Source organism: Belonocnema kinseyi, chromosome 3, assembly GCF_010883055.1.
Source record: "Belonocnema kinseyi isolate 2016_QV_RU_SX_M_011 chromosome 3, B_treatae_v1, whole genome shotgun sequence".
NCBI classification, from domain to species: domain Eukaryota; kingdom Metazoa; phylum Arthropoda; class Insecta; order Hymenoptera; family Cynipidae; genus Belonocnema; species Belonocnema kinseyi.
Window position 1 is genome coordinate 94,941,980 of NC_046659.1, and position 20,689 is coordinate 94,962,668.

At 29.4% G+C, this 20,689-nt stretch overlaps 1 protein-coding gene across 4 annotated transcripts in view; it reads left to right on the plus strand.

Annotated features, from left to right (window-relative positions):
* Positions 1–20,689, plus strand: part of LOC117168783 (RNA-binding protein 25) — a 36,940-nt gene that overhangs the window by 3,659 nt on the left and 12,592 nt on the right. For 3 of the 4 annotated variants that reach the window (XM_033354583.1, XM_033354581.1, XM_033354584.1), the window contains exons 3-7: positions 1,698–2,094; positions 4,325–4,519; positions 4,641–4,756; positions 12,595–12,797; positions 17,645–18,296. In XM_033354583.1, coding sequence (XP_033210474.1) covers positions 1,698–2,094; positions 4,325–4,519; positions 4,641–4,756; positions 12,595–12,797; positions 17,645–18,296 — 1,563 coding nt within the window. The remainder of the gene's footprint in view (positions 1–1,697; positions 2,095–4,324; positions 4,520–4,640; positions 4,757–12,594; positions 12,798–17,644; positions 18,297–20,689) is intronic. The other variant, XM_033354585.1, reaches the window with a different exon arrangement.

Consider the following 20,689-nt stretch of genomic DNA (forward strand, 5'->3'; position numbering starts at 1 on the left):
AATAACACTTTAACGCTAAAATATTTTTTCGCTGAATCAATAGGTACAAATTCCTACTAATTAAATATTGTTGTAATTTGCAATATTTTAGGTACTCACGATTTTATTATTAATGGAGATATTCTTTAAAATCGAAAATATCATTGATCAGTGAGAACGATTTTAAACATATGAAAATTTTTATTTAACCAATTTTTCTTTTCGGACTTTTTTATTTCCCAGTAAAAATATTTCCAATCTAAGCATATCCATTTTTTTAAACTGATTCTTTCTAAATGGATAGAAATTGTTATCAAATTATTAAAAAATATAAATATTCTTATAAAAAGATTGTGTCTTTTTTTATGCATTTAAAAGTTGATGTTTAATCTTTCGGTCGGACTTTTTAAATCTCCGCGTATGAATTTCCATCGACCTGAGTATATCCAATTTTAAGAAATAAATATATAACTACTTACAAAAATATTGTTTTCTTTTTTTTACATGTAAAAATGATTGTTTACTGTTTATCATATTTTTAACTTTTTTAGTAAAAAATGACACTATTTCCTCTTCTTTGAGCTCGTTTTTCACTGTGTTCCCTGAGTATATTCTGAACTTACAAACGTATTTGAAATTTTAATTCATCTAATTTAAATCTTAATCATTTTAATAGAAAGATTCTTATACGTTCTTTTATTTATTTTCTTCTTGAATAATTTAGAAAGAAAATGTTTAGGAAATAATTGTAGCCACATAGTTAGAAATGTTTCTGGCAGGCTTGGATTAAATTTTCTATGTGTAAATTTTCTGTTATGAACTGGTATTGAATATTTCATTTATTTATTTCACTCAGTTTTTCTGTATTGTTCGCATATCGGTTTGAAAATCATGAAAATCATTTTACTCCAATGTGATCTAAAATCTAGAATAACTCCTAATATTTTACGAATGTTCCTTATTTAAAAACATAACAGAATTATAAATCTTCTTAATTTGAAGAACCTATGATAGGAGTGTTAAATAAAAGTCAGAATCTCAGCTTGTCTTTTCAATTTTTTGTTGATTTTGGATTAAAAGTGCAACACGAGAAAGGAGAAATAAATCAGATCATATTTAGAGGTGCCTTATGTAGAATTTGTCTTTTTACAGACAAAAAAGCAACCTCTCTCGAAAACGGCATATCATAAAGCAAATAAAACAAAAATAGATTAATGCTCCATTATAACCATTTTTTGTGTGCATATCACCTCACATATGCATAACAAAATTTAAAAAATACTCATTTGAACGAGCCGTATCTTTTATATTCCGTACAAGTTTGCGCTTTGGTCTGCCATATTTGAGAACAATTGACTTTTCTGTGACAATAGACAAATTCGCGATGAGCGACTCCCAAATATTATTGGATTAAATGCACCTTCCGCTTGTTTCATTTTTATTTCAACAAGAACATAAAAATCGAAAATGCAAATTGAGATTCGTGCTTCTCTCTTTGTTTCAACATCCCTTCTCTATAATCTACCTTTCATTGTATTCACGCTTTTCTACGTTTGCATGTAATTTTATCCACAAAATAATTGCAAATTCCATAATAACGTTAACTAAAAAAGGAAATCCATAATTAGAAGATTTAAAAAATTCGGGGTTGGGTGAATGGAGGGAAAGCATGCGTAAATATGTGCATTATTAAGAAAGCAACAATTTACAAAATCTAGATGATCCCAACGCCTGTATCTGCGATGCAGACTTCTGCACCAGCTGTGCGTTATCCACGAAATAATAATAATAATACTACTAATCAACAACCGCCACCACCACCACCACGTCATGAGGCTCCTCCTCGACGACGAGAGAGGGAAACTGGTCCTCCTGTGACTGTTTTCGTTGGGAATATTATGGATCGTGCTCCTGATGTGATGATTCGCCACATCCTGGGTGCCTGTGGTCATGTCCTCTCGTGGAAAAGAGTCCAGGCGTTTGGATTTTGCGAGTATGCCGGACCAGACGCGGGCCTCAGGGCTGTCAGACTTCTACATGATATGGAAATTGGGAACAAGAAGCTTGTAGTCAAGGTCGATGCTAAGACCAAAGTCGTCTTGGACCAATTCAAAGGTATTATCAGATAATTACGTTCTTATTTTGATTAAGGAGGAACGTACGCAACTTATAGATCACAATGATATCTGGTACAAAAGTTGTAAATACTTAAAATAAAATACAAAAAATAATTCATTTAGATTTATTTAAAAGCATATATTTTCTACACAATGTGCTAAAAAAATTCTTATATTTTTTAAAATAACTCGGAATTAATAAAAGTTTAAGATAATTCCAGGGCATTACAAAATCTTGGATTTTACTCATCGCATGTTCCTCATTAAATTGCTGATATCGATTTCAATCTATTAGAGGCAAATACACCAATATTTAGTCAATAGTTCGCAGATGGCGCTCAGATCGGGAGTCAATAATTGCGTAAAAGTATAAAGAATTGATCAAAAGTAATATAATTTCGAACATCGCGTTTACTCATATTTTATCAAGATTTGCAAGTGGCGCTACTTACCAATGCAATTCGGTTTTACCGATTGTAACAGTATTAATTTTCAGTAACTCAGTGTTGACGATTTTGGACATGTTTAATTCAATACATATTCAATCATTACATATAATGATCATTATTATATTGCTCACTATTGGTGTCATAACAGGGTTGCTGCAGGTGAGGGAATTTTTTATAAACTGAAGTTGAAGTTTAGGCGTCATGAAATGAAATTACGTTAATAGCAATTCTTAGAAACGTATAATATAACAAATATATATATTTTTTTTTTGGCTTAGAATTAATCTTGTTGTTGCAAATTTTATTATTTTGTGAAAATGTGGTCTTTTTGGACTGATAATTCAATTATTTTAGTACGAAAATTCAACTATTTGGTTGAAAATTAATTTTTTTAAATTGAAAATTCATGTTTTCGGATTGAAAATTCAACAGCTTTGCAAATAAATCATACTTTTGGGTTAAAAATTGTTCTTATAGAGGATTCAATTAGTTTGTTGAAAATTTGTATTTTTTTATTGAATTCAACAATATTTGAATGAAAATTAAAATATTTTTAGTGGCAATATCAACTATTACAGTATTTGTTGAGAATTCTTTTTTGTTGTTGAAAATTAATAAATTAAATTATTTTTGTGAAATTTTTTTTTTTTTAAATATATATTACTTTTGTCGCAAGTTTATTTCTTTGATTGTAAATTCAACTATTTTGTGAAAATTGTTGTTTTTTCATAAAGATTAATTTTTTAACTTAAACTGTAAGTATTCCATTTTTGCTTGATAATTGTTCTTTTAGGTTAAAAATAGTCTATTTTGTTTGAAACTGTTTTTTTGAGTTGAAAATTGAATTATTTTGGCAGAAATTTCATATCTTTGGGTTGAAAATTCAAGTTTGTTGTAGAGCAGTCCTATATTTGGCTTGAAAATTTAACATTTTGAATAAAAGTATATTTTTTTTTCGACTGAAAAATATTTGGTGGTTGGAAATTCAACTCCTTTGTTAAAAATGCCTCTTTTTGGTTCGAAAATTAAACTGATTTGGTTGAGGACTCAACTAGTTTCTTGAAAATTTGTATTTTTTGGTTGAATTCAACTGGTTTTCTTTAAAAATTACAATATCTTTTAGTGGAAATTACTATTACAATTTTTGTTGAAAATTCAAATTTTGGTTAACAATTCATCTCCTTGGCTGAAAATATAACTACGCAATTTTTTGAAAATTCCTTTTTTTATTGAAAATTTATGCTTTTAGCTGAAAGTTTAATGATTTCATTTTTTGTTCAACTCAACTATTTGGTTCAAAATTCATGTAGTTTGTTGAAAATTTGTCTTTGTTGGTATAAAATGATTCTGCTTCGTTGCAAATTTATCTCTGGTTGAAAACTCAACTGTTTTGTTGAAAAATGTCTTTTTTTTAAATTGATCTTTTTTTAGTAGTATTTTTGTGTACTTTGTTGAAAATTCGCCTATCTTGGTAGAAAATTATTCATCTTGGTTAAAAAATTAACTATTTGGGTTGAACAAAATTCTTGAGAAAGTCGCTAACACTCTTTAAAAGAAATTTAGAATCAAACATTTTGTTTTGCATCAACATTATTAATCTCGTAGGTGTAAGGTTGTTTTTTACATGAAAGAAACATGTATAGCGTTTAGGATTTTCGAAATTGAGATTTCGTAGCAACCCTGCATTATCCTGAGCTTTAAAAATCAAATAAAGAAGTTTTAACTGTTGAAAGTGCTCTTATATTTAACTTACATTCGAATTTCCGTTTTTGAATTTAGCCGAAAGGCGGAAGAAACTTCGTGGTGGCCAGTCACCACTGCAGGACGAGTCAACGGGTGAAAATGCTGACGGCGACGACGGAGATGACTATATGGATGAAGGAATGAGAGTAGTGGATTCTGATGCTCTTACTCGAATTAATCAGATTATTCAAGAACACACTAGTGATATTGAAATGGCACAATCTGCTCCAGGTAATTTAAATATTAACAAACATATTGATCTGTTTTCGACATCTTTCTTAAGTATTCGCTGTAAGAAAGTGTTAGGAGATATTTTAATTGAATAGCACTATTTAAATTTAATTTTTTTCAGAAGAACATCAAGCAAAGGTATCGACAAAACAGTTGAACCTGGACGACGCCGAAATCGAAGAAAGTAAGCGCGACTTGATCACCCGAGAGATTGGCAAGTTCAGGGAAGTCATGAAGGTAGGTTTTCAAGAATTCTTTGCCCTACTCTTCGTTCATCCCCGTTACTTTACTTCTCCCAAAAATTCAACCTTTAAATTATTTAAGAAGCGTTTAGATACTCCGAAAATAAAAAAAATTAAATGGTACTTTTTTTAAATAACAATTACAAATTTTATTTAACTTTATATCCAGTCTAGTGTCTTGGCGAAAAGGAATACAACAATTTCTTACGAGATACATATAATCAATATGGTTAATTTTAAAAGAAAATCTGAAATCGAACCAGAAAAAAATGTTCTTTCTTCTTCTATCTTCTTATCTTTCGTAGAAAAATATTGACACAGGGCTGCCACATAGTCACTTTTAGTTACTTCTTTTTAAAGTAACTTTTTAGTCACGTTTTAAAGAAAAAGTCACTAGGGTCACTTTTAAAGGACTAATGTCACTTTAGTCATTTTGGTCGATATAATTTTAGATTTTATGTTAAGAAAAAAGAAAAGCATATTCAATCAATCTATAAGTAATCTATGGTGCAAATTCAACTATTTTGTTAAAAAGTGATATTTTTGGTCGAAAATCCAACTGTTTTATTTAAAATTCATTTTTTGGAGGGAAAATTAATCTTTTTATGGAAATCATTTTTCTTCATTAAAAATTAACTTTTTGTTGCAGTTCAACATTTTTTTTCGGACTTCTTTTGTTGAAAATGTAACTATTTCTTCAAAAGTTGACCTGTCTTGGTTGAAGATGTTGTTTTGAAGGTATTGTTTCTATGTGAATACTGATTTTCCCGGATTTTTTTATTCTCCACGTTTCGAGACCCCCTGAATCTGAAAAAAACGGTTCATAGCCATACAAGACTATCATAACAACTTTTTGAATTTTCTTGAAAAATCGAAAATTAAATGTTTTATTTCACAAAAATCAGTGAAAAAATGAATATATCATCGAGCGCGAATATATATTATATTAATATATTATATAATATATATAATATATTCATCGAATTTTGGCACGAATTGGAAATTCATTTCCTTGGTTGAAAATTGAACAATTATGTTAAAAATTAATTTTTTAAATGAAAATTTAACTATTCCATTTTTATTTGAAAATACATTTTTTTTTCTAGTAGAAGCTTCAACTGTTTAGTTGAATATTTTGTGTTTTTAGGTTGAGATATTAACGATTACGTTGTTCGTCAAGAATTCATTTTGTTAAGAACCATTTTATTGGTGTAATATTCATCATTTTGGGACAAAAATTTTGTAGTTAAAAATGAATGATTTTAATTAAAAATTCAACTTCCATTTTTGGTGGAAAAGTTATCTTTTTTTTTAGTAAAAAATGCATCTATTTTGTAGAAATTGCAACATTTTTACTTGAAAGCTAAGGAATGTAAATCCTTTCACATATAATTCAATATGGTATCTTCACCAATACTCCTTAAAAGAATTTATTCTACCATTAGTCTCCCATTTTAGTAAAAACTCATCCTGTTTATACTGTTTTGAGAGCAGTTTAGACTACGAAGTCTGCAATATTAAAACTTAAATTATTTTAATTTAAAATTTTCTTGTTTTCCAATCTCTGTTGCAATACGGCAATTAAGCGTCGAATGTTGATTTAGCTTGTAACAAAATGAATTACTATTTGTCTGAATATTGCTTAAAAATTAATTCCAGTAATTGCGAACTTTTTTTTCACTCCCGAATTCAGCAATAAAATTTTGTCCGATAAATTAAATGTATAATGAAATTGAAATTTTTTAGTAGATATGTGTTTCTGTTGACATTACAGGCCTCTTTTTGTGTGAACAGTAGTCACTTTTTCCACTTTTGTCTGTGGCAGCCTTGCTATTTGATCATAATTTGGAATTATAATGAGTATCGAGAATCGTTTTCGAAAGTTTTCTCTTCCTATTGTCTATTATTTTCTTTCGAAAGCACTTTTCTATCCCACACTCGATGTAATTCGCAGTGAATTTTGTTTAAATAACGTAGTGGTATGCTTCTAAATCTAAAGTAAAGGAATGTGTTGGGTGTACGAGGAGGGACAATATTAGCGATAAACCTTAGAATTAAGTTTACTTATGATAGTGGGGTGCGTGTCTGCTAAGTTAGTCTTAAATATGTGGAGCCGTGACTCGTTGCTGTAATTATAATGACAGGCAGCGTGCGTCGCACACAGCAAAAGCACACGCCTAGGAATGCTGTGTGCGGGGACCACTCTTTCTCTCACTCATTGGCTCTGAAGGAGTCAATCACAGCACATCCCTCGTATTTTCGAAAGGCAGCTGCAGCCTAGCTGGTAAGTCAGTGCATATCAACATGACAAGAATGTGCAAAACTAACTCGAAAAAATCTAATTGTCGTCCTCACTTATGTCAAGGCGAGGGTTTCGTCATTTTTTAATCTACTCAAATATTTCTTCGACTCTATTCTGGGGCTCATTTTCTCATTTTCCATAATCAGTAAATCTCAATGGCTAGTTTTATATTGGCTTGCAAGATTGCAATTATTTCGCTTCTTGAAATGTTTTCTTTATATTTTAATTAATTTCCTTTTTCACTGCTTCCACATGTTTTGCAAGAGCAATTAATTTCCTATTTTTAAATTTCAATGTTAGCCTTAGAATTTGCTTGAATCTAGGGCGCCTTCCCGACCTGGAATTTCATTCAGTAACCGGGATTTTTCACTCTATTGAGCTAAAATAAATATTAACAGTATTTTTAAAATTATTTTAGAAGAGATATCTGTAATTTGACAATGGAATTTCAGGGTGGCCGCTGGACCAAGCATTTTTTGAAACCGATAACTGACAGTATATTTATTTTTTGACTGGGAATTAATTAGTTTCACAAGAATCTGTTCAAAATCAAACAATTTACATATTTTAACGTTAAAACCCGAACTGTTTCTGTTCGAAAGCTTTAGTAAGCAAAGAAATGTAAACTTCTGATTGAAAATTCATGAACTATTTTCATTTTTAAAATAATTTCAACCTAATAGATTCATAATTCAACGTTTTTGCTCAATTTCAAATATGAAAATATTCCTTCAGTCTATAATACTTAATTCTGGACCCATTCAATTTGAAATTTGAATATTAAAAAATAATAATTTTTTAATATTTGTCTCTTCATTACAAAAAATCAATTTTTAATATAATATATGAAATTAAACAATTTAAAAATGCATTGCTTGTAAATAGAAATCTGTTATTAGTTCAAATTTGAGAGTTTTAAAAATTGAATTTTGAACGTTACTTAAAATGAAAATAATTTAGCTTCTAACTGAAAAAGGGGTCAGTTTAAAAAATAATTTTAGTAGTTCAATTGGGTAATGTTTGAAATTTGAAATTGCTTAAAATGATATAATTTCCAAAGCGCTATACACCTGTTAAATTTATAAAAGATAAAAAAAATTATTTATCAGTCGAACAGCATTTAATTTAAAGTTGATCAATTTCAAAATGTTAATATAGTTCTTATATTGTATGTGTAAATTATTCAGCGTTTAAATTAAAAAAAATCGTATTAACAATCTTTTAAGCTTCAATTTTAAAAGTCTAAATTCCAAAAGGGTTCCACTTTCAATGCTTTCATTTTCAGTTCAGTTTTTATTGTTTCAAAAAGAAAAATTTTTAGCTTTAGCAGCTATATTTTAATTTCAATGACCATAAGAACTGTTCGAAAGCAGAGAGAAGGGCGGAAAATGATCGGGAATTTTTTCCGTGATTAAAACGGCCACCTTGGAATTTTCTAAAATAATTGTCATTATTCTTAATTTCAATAATAAATTTTTGCGAGAATAAAATTAAAGTTTTGAGTTGGTTCAGATAATTTTCCAAAAGAATTATAATTCCTAGTTTTACCCGAATTTAAAAAATAAGTTTAATGAAATATACTTCTGACTTGGAACAGTGTATTTTCGAAAAAAATTCTAATTTTGAGTTGGAACAAGACATTTTTGAAGCAACATTACATGTAATTTTGAATTGGATCATAAAATTAAAAAAAAAGTAATTCAGATCAGGAACAAAAAATCTTTCAAAAGCATTATAATTCTGACTTGGAACTGAGAATTTACTAAAAGCACTATCATTCTTACACGGAACAGGGAATTTTTCAAAGGAAATAAAATTCTAATTTAGGACATGGAAATTTTAAAAAAGAATTCTAATTCCCAGAATAGGTAGATGAAAAATGTTCCGAGAGAAAACTGGGAAATGGCCGAGAATTTAAAATTATCCATCGGGCAGACACTTTAGAATCATTCAAAATACGAAAGTATCATGTTTGAAGGGTTTCAAATATAATAATTGGGAATTTAAAGAACCTGATATTCAGAAATATTAAACAATCAGTAATGCCCTGCTTTAAAATTAAAATTACTAAAAATTATAAAATAAAACCCCTCATGCTATCAGTTAACAAATTTGGTATCATAAATGATCAAAATTGAATTATTTTTCAAATTTCTAGTTTCTTTAGATCTTTTCACCTTTGATTTGGAGTGGGTGTAATATTTTTCGCAGCGAAGAACCATTTGAACTATTTAAAAAATGACTAATCCCTCGAATTGAATAAGAATTTGTTCAATACTCTCTTACCTCGTTTTCGCGTTCTTTTTATTCAGCTCATTATATTCATTTTCTGAATTACTCCATCAAACGGGTGACATTATATTTCAATCGTGCACACAAATCACCCAGTAAAACATTAACTTTAATTCAGATTGTTTCTCAATTTTCAAAAGCAGTGGAGCTTGAAAACCTTTTAAAAGTCTAATTTAAAAAGATTCAATAGAAATTCCAAAATAATTTAGCAAGAAAATTGAAATTCTTCAGTAATAAGTTGAACATTGAATTATTTGAGTTCCCAAACCTTATATCAATCAGCACTCGACTGTAATTGAATAGTGCAATACAAATTAATATACGATAAGTTTGCACATTGCTTGTATTAAGCAATTTCGAGGTCCACAGAAAAAAATAAATCAAAGGCTTGAAGCTGGGATACTTTTAAAAAAATTATTTTTTTTTCAAAGATTGTAAATGTGTAACAGATCGAGACTTTTATTGTTCAAAAACTGAAATTATTATTTCACCACGATGGAGACTGTTCAGTTGTTGTCTTTATTTTGTGTAAACAGCTTCTGTCAGCGTCTCGATCAGACATGTTCGTAGTACCTAGGTGCGCGCTTCTCCAGATCCGCCACTCTGACTGACCAAGTCGTCTTCACACTGTGAGTAAATTCCACAACCATGAACCAACACAACTTCACTCGGTTATTCTAGTTCTGTTAGCCAATTGTCCACTCAAATCCCTTCGGTTATTATTGATATTTCATATTTTAAAGTTCCATTATCTCTTCACATGCATCTAAATTCCAGCACTTTTATTTTGTTCTTTGTATTTTTTTTTTCTGTTCCATCAGTTATTACTAAGGATTATTGTCCAAAGAGTCAATTTAAAAAGAGTGTGTTTAAAAAAAATTAATTTCAAATTTTGAATAGGTATTCTGTTTTTATTATTGAGTTTCAAGTCTTATTGTAGTACATTGTTCACAATTTGAATTTTCAGAAGGAAGAAATTTTCCTATTGAGTTATTTTAATCCTAATTCGTCGATGAATTGTTGATTGTAAACTAAAATGTATAGGGCGTTTACTGAAATGGAATGTTGAACTGTTTTTTTTTTTTTTTTTTTTTTTTTTTTTTAAATTTATTCTTACTTTTGAACTAATGCTTGTTTTCGAAGCTTCCAGATAAACAAAGTTCATTTAATTACATTTTTTCAAGAAATGGACATTTAGCTTGAATTTTTGTTGTTAAATTTACAATAATTATAAATTGTGTAAATCTTCTGATGCACATGTTCATTTTAAGGTTTTCCACTTTGGACTCCTGAAATTAAAGCTTTCAAAATTTCATATTTGATTCTTAATTACTTATCAATAACATTTTAATTTTAAGATTTCCTACATTTGAACGGTTATGATATTGAAGTTTAAATATATAAATGTTAGATTTAAAAATAAATTTTATAATTGGAATTTTATTTTATTTTAAATTGAAAGAAGTTTGACATTTAGTTACTTTTAGAGTTTGTACACCTATCATACATTTATAGGCTGAATATCACTTTTTGCTTCTGAATTCAAAATTTTAAAATATAATTGAATTGAAATATAATTTCTGCATTTATAATTTCAATATGCAGCTGCAGATGATTTCAAATTTTAGTGTTTTCAAGGTTCAATTTTTTATATTTTGAATTTTGGAAGATTTTATTTTTTCCAATTTGAAACCTTTTTCCTATTTACTAACTTGTGAATTAAGAAAATTTTTAATCAAATCCCTTCAGTTTGTAAGCTTTTCACTTTTTATCACATTTGAAATTTGAACTTTTAATCAGACATTTAAATTGAAAGTATGTACTTTAGAGTTCATATCTATGTTTTAAACTGAGTTTTATTTCAAAAATAAAAGTTTTAATATTTAATTGTTCCCAGATTGAAACTCTTTCATATATAAAATTCTCTAACTGTATCCGTCTTTGATTGTATCATTTGAATTAAATGATTTTTCCATTTGATTTATTTAAAGAAATTGGTTTCAAAAGAATCTACTGCTCGGAAATTAAAATTTCATCTTGCTTTAAAATCGAAGCTTATGCATTGAACAAATTAGTTGAAAAAAATGTAGAAGTGATGCTCGGAAATAGTAGAAAATTTCTTGAAGCTTTAGAGGTCCTTACCATTTCAGTAGAGGTCCAGAATAAAAATTTGGAACAATAATCCCTAGTTTTCCTTGTAGTTAAAAACAGGTGGAAAAAAAAGTTATTTTAGATTTAAGGCGCTACTTGGGTAAGAGATGCTATTGTACATGCAAAGGGCGGGCGAACTATTGTGCATTTAATATTCAACAGTTTGGTGCATCAGCTGCCGCGTATAGCCATAACCAGAAGGAACAATGTTGACAGACATTCGACAGTTTCTCAGCAAATGCGAATGATGTATTGGTGGATACCCTTCTTCGTGATGACTCCGCTTCTGATCGGTATATTAATACTTTCTCATAATTATTGGATATTCTCTCTCAATGGCCCTATTTTCCATTTACGTTTTTAGTATTTAGACACTATCGAAACACAGGCACATTTGCAATGTTGTAAGTACATTGGGTGGCCTTCTACGATGCGTCTATGGTTAAAGTAATGGTACTTAGTGATAAGCTAGTTTCTAAGGGAGCTCTTACGTTTGTCTCCAAACTTTGTACGTGCACTTAGGTACTTGATATATTAACAAGATATCGTAAGATGCTGCTGCTCAAGCACGTTTCAACGGAGTGAGTATACATCATCGATAAGAACACACATTATACTTATGTATGAAAATTCAATTTATCCTTCGTCTAGTTAACGATCAATTTGCGCCTGTGAGTAAATCGATTTTTAATTTTTTATTAACTCAGTCGAGACAATGTGTCAAATTTGAATCCAGATGTAAGTAAACACTTTTTTACATTCTCACACATTGTCTCAGTTTTAGGATCTTTTGAAGACTCTTTTTATTAAATGCTGTGCATTTTTCTTTTAATTTAAAGTTAACTAGATCCTTTAGTTTAAAAGATTTTTGTAAAGATTTTTTTCTTCTTCTCAGTAATCTGATTTTACAATTAAAATTGTATTGCAATAGTTTTTGGTATTAATGAAAGTAAATTATTATGATTTATATATTATGTTGATTTAAATCTGGAAATTTTAATTTTGAATTTTTCTTTCACAAGAGTTTGATTTTCACGGTTGTCATGAAAGCATTTTGCTCATATCGTGTGTTTTCTTGTGTTTTATAGAAGCAGGAGGAGGAAAAGGCCCAAGTTAAGAAGAAGAAAGAAGCCGAGGAGAAAGAAGGTAGAGAAAGGCGAGAGAGAGATAGAAAAGATAGAAGAGATGAAGATGGAAGTAGAGATGATAATGACGGAGAAGCTGGCAGTCCTACTCATAAAACTCGAGGGGATAGTAACAGCAGAAGAGATAAAAGGCGTTCTAGATCTAGGTATTTAAAATTACAGTGTTTCCTTTCGTATATTTCAATCCTGAGCCAAGTTTTGCATTAATAGTGCGCCACGGAAAATACTGATTTTGGGGTTGATCTCTTGAGGTGTGGTGTACACAAGCCTCCGTGAAATCTTTTGAAATATTTGAAAACATTTGAAATCTTTTGCAGGCCTCACAGATCGGTCCCAATGTCCCCTATTGTAACATTTTTTCAATATTTGGTCCCTATTGTACCTTATCTACAGCCCATAATGGAAATTTAAACAAATTTATAAAAAGATCAAAGCTTCGAAGAGCCTGGAAATTTGAAAAAAAGTAGCAAGTCAGTGAATTTCTGTAAGAAGTAACTTTCAAAAATAATCAGGGCTGCCACACCGTCACTATTAATCACTTTTTTCTTCAAATCACTTTTTAGTCACCTTTTAAAATAAAAAGTTCGAACTGGTCACTTTTATTTCAATAAATTATCTCATGGGTTAATACTATTAACACTATTCAATTCAGGTCTATAGTTATTTCTGAATTGCCTTGAATTTGTTTGAAATATTTCAGGGTGTTTTTAGATTCCGAGAATTTTTTTAATGGATTTCAATCATTTGAACAGATTTTTTAGATTTTAGGGTATTTTTAAAACTTCTAAAGCATCTGTAAGAGATTTTAATTTGAAATATTTTAGTGAAATTTAAAAGATTCCAAGGAATTATTAATTAATTTCATTAATTTAAAGGGATTTCGAAACGTTCTAAATATTTTAAGAGCATTTTCTAGAATTTCAGGAGATATTGAGCGATTATACATGACCTTTAGGGTTTGAAAATATTTTTAATGATTCACGGGATTTTATAATGTTTGCGAGGATTTTAAAGATTGTAAGGGATTTTAAAGCTTTTAATGTATTTTAATACATTTTCCAGGATTTCTAGAAATATCATCGTAGCATTTCACGGGATCTTGTAATATTTTAGTGGTTTTCAAAGAATTTATGCATGAGGAGTTATTTTGTATGGTTTCAAAGATTAGAAGAGATTTACAATTAGTTATTAGAATTCATCCTAAATTCTTCTAAATTAACTCAATTCATTGGCGTTTTCAAGACTTAACAAAAATTCCAAGGGATTTAACAATATTTTAGGGGGTTTGAAATATGTCAGGTTATTTTAAGAGATTACAAGTACTTCTTCATCGATTTAAGGAATTTAGTGGGATGTCAAAGTATGCAAAATATATGAGGGCATTGTAAATTATTCCCAAGCGTTTTTAAGGTGTTAAAAAGTTTGAAGGGATTTCTAGAGATATCAAACGATTTGAATTATTTGAGGAAATTTTAGACGATTTCCAGAAACTTTTTTGTATTTATTTCAATAGTTTGAAGCAATATCAAAGACTTCGAAATATTTAAGGGAATTTTAAAAGGTTATAAGGCATTTTCAAGAGTTTTAAACAATTTTTAGGGATTTCCGAGGGTTTCAGTAATTTTAAGGGATTTCAATATTGTCAAGGATTTCAAAAAACTTACAAGAAGTTAGGGATTTCATAGGGTTTCAATGATTTGAAGAGGTTTTCAAATATTTTTTGCAATTTGTTTTAAATTCTCCCGGAAATGTTAATAATTTATCCTAAATTCTTGTAAATTCGCTCAATTGTACTAAATTCAATGGATCTTTTAAAAAGTTTTCATTTAATTCATTTTGAAGTCTTTTAAACTCACTTTCAATTTATAGGCATTTCATCAAATTCTTTTGAGTGTCCTTTTAATTTTTTTAAATTCATTAGAAATTTACTTAATGCAATGATTTTTTCCATGTTTTTTAAATGTTATCAATGCACTTGGTAGCTTTTTAAATTCCTCAACATTCATTCAAATTTCAATAAAAATAATGGATTTTTTCGATTAAAAAAAATCCAATTCATTTCAATTAATTTGAATTGTTTTTTTTTAAGTCATTAATCACTTTTTTATTAGAAATGAGCAGGGTTTAAAAGATTTGAACATTATTTTTTGGAATTAACCCTGAATATTTAAATAGTTTGGAATTCTATTGCATTTTTTTGAACTTATAAATGGCTTCATTTCATTGATACTGAAGCCTTTTAACCTCATCTTGAATTATTGGACATTTCGCAAAATTCTTTTGAATTCCCTTGAATTCGTGTAAGGTTATTTCAACGTTACTGAATTCAATCAATTTTTTTCATATTTTAAAATTGTTTTCAATTTATTTGAATTTTTTCAATTCACTTTGAATTTTTATGAATTTCTTCGAATTTTTCTCGTTTTCCTTAAATTCCTCTGAATTCATTCCAATTTTTACGGTAATCAATCTTTTTAATTTAACTTGAATCGTTTTGAAGTCGTATGAATGTATCCTGAATTTGTTATCCTTTTAGCACGAAAAGGTATCCTACAAGCCTTTGGGTTCCAATATTTTATCCCATAGGGACTTGTGAGGCTTGCTTTTGGAATCTTTTGAAATTTTGTGTCATGTACAATCGCGTAACATCTGGTATAAAAATAGTCAATAATAATATGGTGAATATCTGATCTTTAGGGAATACTTGTAAATTTGTTCAAAATGAAATGTTGAAATATTTTGAAATCGTTGAAATCTCCTGACATGTGAAATCTTTGTGAAATTTTCTTAAATCTTTATAAAACATTGAAATATTTGTGAAATCTTTCGCATCTTTTTAATCCTTCTGAAATCTTTCAAATCTTGTGAAATGTTTGGAAAATTAAATTTTTTTGGAATTTGATAATAAGTAAGCTAATCTAAAAATCTTTGTGCAATCTTTGAAATATTTCAGAAGTGAATGAAATCTCTTTGAAATCTCTAAAATCTTTATCATGCGTATAATCGTGTAAAATCTAATTTAAAATTGGTAAATGTTAAGTATTTGTTATGGAATCTGAAATCCTTATAAAATCTTTTGAGATCTTCTGAAATATTTGAAAATATTTCAAACATTCAACATGGTGTCATCCTTTCAAATATTTCTGAACTCATTAAAATCATTTTAAATCTGCGAAATCTTTTTAAATTCCTCTAAAATATTGAATTGTTTGTGAAATATTTTGAAACGTGAAATCTTTCTGAGATCTTGAAATTTGGTGTATGCAGAAAAATCAACTGATCAACACCTCGTTTATAATCCAAGTAAAATTGGTTTCAACCTATAATAATATTCTTTATTCATTGTGTTGTTTCAAATATTCAAATGAACTAGCTGTAAATTTGATCTCTGGGTTTAAAACTTTGTTTGTATTTACAAATGTGTGATATAAAGCCGGGAATTTTACACGGCCTGATCGCTAGACACCCTGACAATACAAATACATTAACTTTGATTTATTACAATATAAAAAATTGTACTGCAAAACCGATTTAAGAAATATTATAATTAACAACAACTTCCTTAAGTTTTGAGTAAAAAATATTAATATTGCAGCTGAACGGATTCATCTTAAGTCAAGGAATCTTTAATATTTTTCCATCAACTTTGAATTATGTTAATGACAAAAGTTTTACTATAAAAAGCACACTTTTAAAACATTATGAAGTGATTAGAAAATAATATGCCCGCCGCGCGGGCACATCCTCAAAGCACCTACGGCTTTGACAATTACATTCTCATCACGAAACTCACGCTTCACGCTCGATAATTTGTGTCCAATTGGAAAACTTCATGAAGATAATTTGTAAATTCTGTTAAAATCGACTTTAAAAAAACGCTTTAAACTTATGGATCTCTTAAAAACCAAAATTGCATATTTTTGAAAATGATCCAACTTTTGGAACTTTGGTCTAACAAGAAATTTCACAATAATAGTTTCGAAAAACATATATTTTATATCTTTATATTTGGATTGATATTTCTTAATCTATTAAAAAAAAATGTCCTTTTTTTTGTTGAAAATTTTCAAAATGTTGAAAAGCATATAACTTTTTGGATTTTTATCGAATTTAAAAATGTTATAAAGATCATTTGCAAGTCTTTTTGACGTGTACCAGAAAATTTGATAAAAATTTGTAAAACTCATACAAAATTTTTATTCAAGTTTTGAAAAAGCTCGTAACTTTTTGAATTTTTATTGAATCGAAAAATTTAACTGACATAGTTTCTAAATATATTTTATATCTAGTGACAAATTTAAATGAAATTTCCTAGTCTTTGACAAATATTTTTTTCTGTTTTTCTAAACATTTTTAAATTTTTGAAAAGTATGTAACTTTTCTAATTTTCATCTAAATTGAAAATTTTATTTGGAAATTTTGCAAGTTTTTTGCCCGTCTATAAGAAGCTTTGACAAAAATTTCCAAAATATGAAAAGAACAAATTTTTTAATTTTGAAAATGCTCCAAGTTTTTTGAAATTTTGGTTGGAAATATCTGCTGAACGAACTTAACCTTCATTTTGCGAACCTTAAGAAGTGTATCAAAGGCTGACTCGAGTGGTCAAATCCTTCAAAAGTTAGCATGGCTACAATATTCAGGTAACCATACATACAGCCATACAGGCAGACACCGATAAAATTTTATAATTTTCGGATTCTGTGAGTGCCGAAACGTAAAGATCCGTTAAAAACCAGAGATCGAAAATTTGGACGATTACATTACACTCTCATGAATGAGAATGTAAAAACATATATATGTTTATAAATTCTTGCATCAGCTTTGAGAAATTAGTGCAATTCCTTAGAACGTTGTATTAGTCATTTATAGACTGAGAAACTAATAATTAAGTCGATTAAAAAAACATTTGAAATTGTTACAACTACAAAGCTTCCTCTGCCAAGAAGCTTTACATTATAAATTTATAATTTTTACAAATTGTTGTAAATTTCAGATCCAAAGAACGAGATCGAGATCGTGATCGCACACGCAATGACAGAGAAGGGCATCGAGAAAGGGATCGTGATCGTGACCGGGATCGCGACAGGGAACGTGAAAGAGAGCAACGGGAACGAGAGAGAGAAAACAGAGAGCGGGATCGGGAAAGAGAACGAGAGCGGGAGCAACGTGAGCGGGAGCGAGAGAGGGACCGGGACCGGGAACGCGAGAGGGATGAAGCCAGGAAGACGGAAAGGGAGATTCTGAGAGAGCGCGAAGAGGAGGAAGAGGCCAAGGAGAGAAAAAAGAATGAAAGGCGAGCGAGAGAAAAGGACGCAGCTTATCAGGAGCGTTTAAGAACTTGGGAAGGTCGAGAGCGTCGTAAACTAAAAGAGTATGAGAAAGAGGCGGAAAAGAAGAGGGCGAAGAGAGATGCCCGGGAAAGGGAAGCCAAGAGACTCAAAGAATTCCTCGAGGACTACGATGATGACAGAGACGATGCGAAATATTATAAGGGCAAAGAGCTGTCACGGCGACTGGAAGAACGAGCCGTAGAAGCCGAAACTGACTCGCGAGATCGTTGTGCTGAGAGGCAGGAACTTCAGCGTCTTCGTGATAAATTATACGCGGATGCTTCACACCCGGATCCTGCGGCTGAGTTTGAAAGGGTAAGCATCGATTTGTTTCCTTTGGATTAGTTTCAGGGTGGCCATGAAGTGAGGATCTGCCCCTGGTCGTTTGATTTTAATGCAAGTTGGTAAAATTATAACGATTTATGAAAGAAATGTTCGGGTCAAAGGATTTTTCGAAAATTTTCAAAATTGCGGGAGTTAGGTCATGTTGATTTTCGGGTGCATATTTTTTTGAATTATCAATATATCTGAAAAGATAATTGAATTTTTATATAAATTGGACACATTAGAGGTGAAATGGCATATTTTAAAAATATAATAGAATCAAAATTTTGTTTTTTTTATTTTGTCCGAAAAAAAGTCTAGAACTTATTTTGATTCCATTTTTCGTGAATTCCTCCCCTTTTAATATTTCTTAAATAAGGATAATATGATTCGTTGGGAAATCACCTTTAATAAACAAAAAAAAATCCTGGAGATTATAGGGTCCCAAGATATCGTAATTTTAGTGAGACCGCTTGTTGCCCCCCTCCCTGCGTTTTTCAGTGTCTCAGTCCGCGAGAAGTGGACGCTAGTTTGTTTTCAATATTATTCACTCTCAATCGTCTCAATAATACCTGCGCGTCTTAATAAAATTACGATATCTTGGGACCCAGAAGAGTCTCCATGATTTTTTTTTATTTAAGAAAGGTGATTTTCCATGAAGTCATTTCATCTGTATTAAAAAAATTAAAAATGGAGAATTCATGAAAAATGAAATCAAAATTTATTTGGGAATTTTTCGGGCAAAATTATTATTTTTTTAAATTTTATTATATTCTTAAGATATATCATTTTACATCTAATGTGTCAAATTTTGATCAAAATCCAATTATCGTTTCCAGTAATATTGAGAATTTAAAAAAAATGTGACGAGGAAATTCAACATGGCGTGACTTCCGCAATTTTGAAAATTTTCAAAAATGCTTTGGGCCCCAAATTTCTTTCATATAGAATGGCATAACGCAATTTAAGGTAAGTAACCTTTTTTTTTTAAATATTAATTCAATTCAATTTTGAAATTCAAATTAATAGATTTATAATTTAAAGTTTCTATTCAATTTAAAATTCTATCGAAATATTGTTGCAGTCTAAAATACTTCATTTTCAATCGATTCATTTTTTTATTTTTCAATTGAAAAAGAAGAATTTTTAAAAATATTTTGCAATATTTTGCCTTTTATCTAAATAAGCTATTGCAAATCGAATATTCAAAACTACACAATTAGAAACTGAATTGTTTCAAAAAGAAAGCCTTGACTCGTTAAAAATTTCAGCTCAATCTTGATGTATAAACACAAACTTAACCATTAATAATTTTAAGCAAATTGAAATTAAATAATTCGACCTTAATGGAATAATATTTAAAACAAATATTGGATTTCGAAATTTTAATATTAAATGAAAAAGAAGCAATTTTAGTATTTAGTTGTTTTTATTCGTAATTGGGAAAGGAACTTCTTTGTTTTTTAAATTTTTATTAAGTTTATAACGACAACATTTGTCACTGGAAAAAAATGTATTGAATTTTACATCTCTGGTGGATGTAAATAAAAGGACCCTCGTGTATCGGAGTAACTTTACGAATCTGTTGTGATATTCCAATTCGGCCGATAATTTTACATGCGAAAATGTAAAATTCATTATGTGAAAGCATAAAATAAAATTTATCAGGGTGACAGGTTTCGAACACTCGAAAGCTCAAACTTCTTACAATTTCATGGAGATTGAAAAAACACAAGCCGGAGACGTTAACACTTACACTTTAGTTCTCTTTAGTTCTCTTTTAGTAATTTTCAATCACAGGAAAGTCATTTTACCGACGCATGGTATTTTTACACGCTGTGACTGAATTTTCCCTTCTGAATGTAAAGTTCGTACGAGGGAATGTGTAATTTTATTTTTATCGAGTGTGTCATATTACACTGCTGTTCGAGGGTCCTTTTATTTACATTGCTAGAGGAAGTAATTTCACATACTTGTGTAAAATTACACAGCGAATTGTGCGATATTTACAATGATACAATATTGAATTTTCCGAAACTTTGTAATTTTACACAAATCTTTTTTTACAGTGTAACTTTCGTTTCCTTGGCAGAGAGAAATTTTATATTTTGAAGATTTTGATCGAGTTGGACATTAGTCAATTTTCTTCTGAATTTGGAGAGGGAAATGTTGTTATTTTAAATATTTTTATAGAGTTGGAAGAAACGAAACTTTGGTTATTTGTCGTTTGTGAATTGAAAAAGGTCATTTTTTGATTTTAACATTTTTATTGAGTATAACAGAAGCATTTTTTATTTCCAATTGTTTCCGAATTGGAGGGGAATTTTATTAAACATTTGTATTCAGTTGGACGGGAGGAAATGAAAGTTTTGAGATATTTTCTG